Below are 6,674 nucleotides of genomic sequence, written 5' to 3'. Positions count from 1 at the left end.
CCATTAAATTTGTGAGGTCACCATAAGTCAATAGGCAATTTGAAGATGCATGCACACACACTATTCTTATTCAATAGTGTTCACAACAAGTGAACTCTAAGGTACTGCACTTAGGCCAGAAAAATGAAATACACAGATATCCCCCCCAATCTTACCTATTGTGGAGATTTTAAAAATTTTCTGTATTTCTGTTGCAATATGACACTACTTTTTCTTTTGCAAAAATCACATTTTCTTCCCTCCATATTAATTGTGACAGTGAATGATAAAAAGAATCGAGTTGGGTCAAAAGAGTGAACATCTGTTGGAACTGGGCTTACTGCTAAGGCAACTCCATCATAAGCAACTGACAGAACTACTCTCCCATCCTCATGCCATTTCCATTTTCCATTTTTACAGCAATGTTGGAGAGTGTCAAAAGTGTCTTTGGAGGCTGGAGGCTTCTTTAGCTTGTCACCTAACATGGTGAATGTTTGTGCTACCAGTTAAAAAACCAAAATGTTATGTATACCAGAAAGGCTACTCTCTCCTCCACTTGCAAAATCTCAATATTTTGGAAGAAATGCTTTTCTTCTTTGACCATGCTTCAAGAAATGTGGGTGGTCAATGTTACGGAAGCTCTTCACTCATGACTACAGCACTGAAGAATGACTCCTTGCTCTTAATAAAATTGCCAAAACTTGACTGTTGCTGTTGCATGCCTTCAAGTAATTTCTGACTTATGGAAATGAAGGTGACCCTATCATGGAATTTCTTTGTAATATTTGTTCAGAGAGGGTTTGCATTTGCCTTCCTTTGAAGCAGAGAGAATGTTACTTGCCCAAGGTCATCCCATCAGTTTACATGGTCTCCAAAGTCACAGGATGCATCTCCACTGGAGAAATAATCCACTTTGACACCACTAACTGCCATAGCTCAATGCTATGGAATTGTGGAAAGTGTAGCTTGTTGTCCCAAACAGAGTACAATTCCCAGAATTCTATAGCATTGAGCCACAGCAGTTAAAATTGTGTCAGACTGGATTATTTCTGCAGTTTGGATGCAGCCCTTATCTCATGCTCAAACCACTATACCATACCGGCTCTCTCAGAGCTTGGTAACATTACCTTTTAGAGTACAACTCTTAGAATCTGATGCTGCCAGGAGGAAATGCACTCCAAAAAGTACCTACTTTTTTCAGCAAAGATTCCTTCCTCCAGCCATTATATCTGAACAATATACAATTTTATTGAAGTATTCCACACAGGCTGAAGTGAGCTTGGGACACACACACAAGCTATGAAAAGAGAAAACTAACATAGCACTCCACTTTCTTTAACTTAGTTCTGGGGTTAGTCATTCCACCTCCACCCACCTCTGGAATTTATGCCACTATCCATGTGTCTATGTCTCCTTTACCACCAGCATGTGTCACAACAAATTTCAAACATTTTGGTTAGAGATGAAGCTTTGAAAACACAAGTACAAATAGGTGCTTACCTTAGCTGTGCTCCTCTGTTCTGATATCTTCTAGGGAATCCTGTTCATCCTCATCCACTTGTTAGACATTCACTTTTCAACCATTGGTATTCTGTACCAAATTTGCTAAGGAGGCCAGCCTATTGGAGTCTGTCTCACTTTACCATATCTGATCTCTGCTGTCCCTGATTGGCTGAGCTGTCAGGAATAAAGGACTTGCAAGGGAAGCTCTATAAAGAGGAAAAGTTGCCGAGCCTGTTAGAACACAGGTTCTACAGGCAACATTCTACCTGTGCTAATGCAACTTAAAACATGTGAGCCAAGAGAAGGCATTCCTGCTGAACATACAGCATATACTCCAACTGTCCTAATTCGGCAAGGACAGTCTTGAAGCTGGTCACGAAGTTAGTTAGTGGTGTCAAAGTGGATTATTTCTCCAGTGGAGATGCAGCCTGTGACTTTGGAGACCATGTAAACTGATGGAATGACAGGCTCTCTCATCCCATTCTTTCATCTGCTTTTAAAATGTCCCTGTTTTATTCTCCTCCTCCCACTCTGTCCTCAGTTTACTTCAAAGTGCCAATGTGGGAGATTTTCACACTGCTCCTTTTGTCAATCTGGGCACAAGATGAGACCATGTAAAAATGGATGTTATCGCACAGCTTCGTGACCAGATCAGAGGCATCCCATACCTGATCAAGACTTCTGTACTGAGCAATGAATGGATAAGAATCTTTTTTAGCTCAGTATGCGAGAAGTCCTGATTAGGTATGGGATGCCTTCGATCTGGGCATGAAGCTGTGCGATAACATCTAGTTTTATACCATTTCAGCCTGTGTCCAGATCAGGAGAAAATGGCCAGTGCGATAACCTTGCCCTTCCCTGTAGATTCAGGCAAAAGCAAAGTACTGCAGCCTCTCCTAGCTTGTGTGTTCGTCCTCATTCATAATGTTTATCATCTTGACCACACTCAGAAGTTGCTTTGCCAGTTTTCACATGTGAAGTGTCAGAAGGTATGAAACAGGTGATTGTTTCTTGTCATGGAAAACCACTGGGTGACCTTGAGTGACTCACACTCTCTCAGCCTCAGAGGATGGCAATGTCAAACACTCTTTGAAAAAACATGCCAAGAAAACCAGGTAAATTGGAAAAGAGTTGAAGGCACACAGCAGCGCAACAAAAACCGCATGCCTCCATTTTCATTGTGGGGTCCGGAACGGATCCCCTGTGAAAACAGAGGGCCAACTGTACTTGTATTTCATACATATAAATCAATACATTCTAATATTATGGAGAAAAATATATGTTTACTTTTCTGTCCTCTTTAGGGCAGGAGGTGCATTTCCTTTTCTTTCTTTGGTTTTTTTTAATTATGTCACCATACAGTGTAGTTTTAATTCACCCTCTGCCACTGTCAGCTTCACCAGACTCTCCTTTATGCACAAGTGGTGTCCTCAGTGTGTCTGAGTAAGTCAAAGCAAAATGGGTTGTATCAGTTGTATATGCTTGGCTTCAATTCAGGCTGAGTTTCAGGAGAGAAGTGGAATCAGGAAGTTGTTCTGGACTTCACAAAAAAATATAGGTTTTGGAGAGAGATTTCAGTTAAGCTCTGCCAAATACATTCTCTGCATCCTTGTTATTTACATGTCACACAACTGTTGATAGGGAAGCCAGAAAATGCTACAGTGGCCCAATTTAGCTGAAAAACTACAACTGCCAGCCAGTTGGGTTGGTGGGTATTGAGGAGATAGTAAGGCTGTAAACAGGTGCAGTGGAGTTTTTCAAAGACCTGCTGAGTTCTGTTTATTGTATATACTTATGCAAAACTTTGCAGAGGCTGCACAGAATCAGTGATTCCATACATAGTACTTGTAGTTTCACTTCTTTCAAATACAAAATCATGACTAAGAAGTTCCTCTTTTAGGTTTTTTCCCTCCCACTGTGCTTGTTATTCAGTTTCATACACAAAATTCACCATGGTCACATGAACCCATTTTGTTTCTAAATTCTCACAGAGCAATGAAACATTTGATAAGAGAATGTCTTTTCTGAGGGTTGTATCAGTATTGCTTCTTTTAGTCAACCTAGACCAAAATGTGACCCCTTACTTTCTGGAGAACTGCGAGGTCTGCGAAATCATGGGGAACAGAACAAAAGTTATATGCTACCAAAGGAATTTGAATGAAGTCCCAACTCATCTGCCAAGCAAACTTTTTTTCTTGGATTTGTCTGAGAACAGTATTGCAAGTCTGAGGAAGAATAGCTTCACAAGCCTAATTCATCTACAAGTTCTGAATGTTTCTCAGAACCAAATAAATCACATTGAAGAAGGTACTTTTTCACACACAGGTCACTTGGAGGTCTTGAACCTCACTATGAACCACCTGTGCTTTATCTCCAGTTCCATGTTTGATGGACTCACAAGTCTCACCATCTTGCTGCTTGGCAACAATCAAATAGACAAGATTGACCCATCTGCCTTTGCCCACTTGGAGAAATTAAAGATAATCGATTTATCTTCAAACAGATTGCATTCCCTGAGTACCATGGACAGTGTGTTTAACATGGAGTCTCTGAAGGAGTTACACATCAGTGACAATGGCTTGCAGAACTTCTCAACCAAAGACATCGTAAGTGTACCTCTGAGGCTTCATAAACTGAATGCATCCCATAACCCAATTTCTCTCCTTGATATTTCAACTCCAGCTTTGCAAAGCCTTGTTTCCCTTGATCTATCCTTCTCTATCCCAAAGAACTCCATTGTATGGCTAATACAAGATTCATGCTTCTTAAAGGGTCTAAAGGAATTATATTTGGGAGGAATGGCTATGAAACCATCAGATGTATCGGAAATGATTCAGAAGCTGAATTGCTCTCTGCTAGAGGTTATCTACCTAGATCACTTAAATCTGACTGAATCAGATGGTCTTATAGAGCAGGTGTGCCTTTGGCACCAAAATGTGAACACTCTTCACTTAGTAGATAATAAATTCACAAGTGTTAAAGCAAGAGCCTTTGAAAACTGCACACATCTAAGACACCTGAATATGGCATTTAACAAGCTGAAAGTGCTGCCAATATCATTATTCCAATCACTGCCCTATCTGCAAATTCTTTCTTTGGCAAACAACAAATTCACAGTGGTACCAAATGCTACTTCTAATGTGACATCATTACAAAGCATAGATCTTAGTTTTAATAAGATCAGGAGGATTTTCCCAGATAACTTTGCAGGTCTAAATAATGTTAAGAGTCTCTATGTCACTAGTAACAAAATATCTCATGTGTATTCAAACCTCTTTGGTGACCTGTGCAGATTACAAGTACTGGATCTTGGGGGGAATGTTTTAACAAAAATCAAGGAACCTTTCTCAGCAAGCCTGCAGATGCTGGAAACTCTGGTACTAAATCAAAATAAACTAGATTCTATAGAAAAAGGGGCTTTTAGGAATCTTGTTTCTCTGCAGCTTCTTAATCTGGCAGACAACCAGATTGCCACAATAGAACCAGGAGCCTTTGAAGGCTTGAGTAACCTGCAATCTCTTCTTCTTGGAAGCAATAAGATCACTAAGGAGACTTTAAAGAAGGGGATCTTTCAAGGAGCAAGCTCTTTAGTAGATCTTGAACTGTTTAGCAATTATATCAGTTATGAATCCAGCCAAACACTTGCCAATCCACCCTTTTGCCTTCTAAAGTCATTAAAAAAACTAGAGATAAACAGTCAACGTCATGAAGGACTTAAAAATTTTCCAGTTAATTTCCTGCATGGTTTGGAGTCCCTTGTGCGAATAAATGCAGGCAACCTAGCTATCTCTTCCTTGGATTCCAACACTTTTAAGTACACACCTACTCTTGAAGAGCTTGATTTGAGCAACAACAATCTTAATTCAATTAGCAATGCACTATTCCTGCCTGTCCCTAACCTGAAAAAAATCCTTCTCAATAAAAATGGATTAAATTCTCTCAGCTTTATTTCTCATGTAAATTTTTCAAGGCTGACTTTCTTCAGATTAGCTGGAAACCAAATAGATATTATCACAAGAAACCAAATAAAGGCTTTGCCTTTCCTCCTTTTTCTAGATCTCAGGAAAAACCCTTTCACCTGTTGCTGCAGTAACCAACATTTCCTCAGATGGTCACTAATGAATCCTAAAACTCAGGTACTCTATTTCTCTGAGTACACCTGCTCTTCACCTCCAGCGTATAAAGGGAAAAAACTGCGGGCTTTCAAGACATCCTCTTGCACATCTAACCATGTACTTGCCCTGTATATCACAAACACTGCTGCAGTGATTTTGCTGATGTTTGTCTGCTTCTGTTGTAAATGGAGATGGTATATGGTCTACACATACCACCTATTACTTGCATACCTTATTGACAAAAGACAAAAAATGAAGGAACGGGGCATGGTATATGATTATGATGCTTTTGTTTCCTACAACACACATGATGAAAAATGGGTGATGAATGACCTTCTGCCAGTGATGGAAAACCAATATGGTTGGAAGCTCTGTCTGCATCACCGTGACTTTGAGCCAGGACGATTCATCATTGAAAATATTGTAGACAACATCTATGGTAGCCGAAAGACCATCTGTATAATAAGTCGCCATTACTTGGAAAGTGAGTGGTGTTCAAAGGAGATTCAGGTGGCAAGCTTCCGCATCTTTGATGAACACAAGGATGTTTTGATTCTCATTTTCTTGGAGGACATTCCCAGTGAGTATCTTTCACCCTATCACAGAATGAGAAAACTAATAAAGAAGAAAACATATCTCAGATGGCCTCAAGAAGCACAGGAAATTCCATTGTTTTGGCATAAGCTTAATATGGCTATGAAGACTGGAGAAGAAAAAGAAGATGAGCATCCTATTGTGGCTGGATTTGTTTCCAGTGAAATTCTGTGAAGATTATGTTGTCTGGGGAGTCTGTCTGTAGTAGGGGTGGAGAATGAGTGGCCATCCAAAAGTTGTTGAACTGTAGCTGCATCAGCCCTAGCTAGTATAGCCGGTGTGGTAGGGTGGGGTGGGGTGGGGTGGGGTGGGAGACTAATGGGAGTTAACAGTTTGATAACATTAGGGATATAAAGAATAAATGTTCTTATTCTCAATGAGAAAGGATGTTTTAACATGTCAAGATGAAAAAGTGGTCAACTGCTATGATATATATTTTTAATTGTACTGTTTGCATTTTTGTTTTTGTGCAGAAAAGTTTAT

At 39.9% G+C, this 6,674-nt stretch overlaps 1 protein-coding gene across 1 annotated transcript; it reads left to right on the top strand.

The window, feature by feature from the left end:
• Window positions 1–3,482: 3,482 nt before the first annotated feature.
• On the top strand, window positions 3,483–6,457 carry LOC149284494 (uncharacterized). Its single transcript, XM_089496715.1, has one exon. The coding sequence runs from the start codon at window positions 3,498–3,500 to the stop codon at window positions 6,363–6,365; it is 2,868 nt and encodes a 955-aa protein (XP_089352841.1). The 5' UTR covers window positions 3,483–3,497; the 3' UTR covers window positions 6,366–6,457.
• The last annotated feature ends 217 nt before the right edge of the window (window positions 6,458–6,674 follow it).

This window comes from Sceloporus occidentalis, unplaced genomic scaffold (assembly GCF_023333645.1).
Source record: "Sceloporus occidentalis isolate IW3139 unplaced genomic scaffold, rSceOcc1.0.p SCAF_92, whole genome shotgun sequence".
NCBI classification, from domain to species: domain Eukaryota; kingdom Metazoa; phylum Chordata; class Lepidosauria; order Squamata; family Phrynosomatidae; genus Sceloporus; species Sceloporus occidentalis.
Note: the sequence above shows the minus strand (reverse complement) of the source record. Positions and strands in the feature narration are given on the sequence as shown.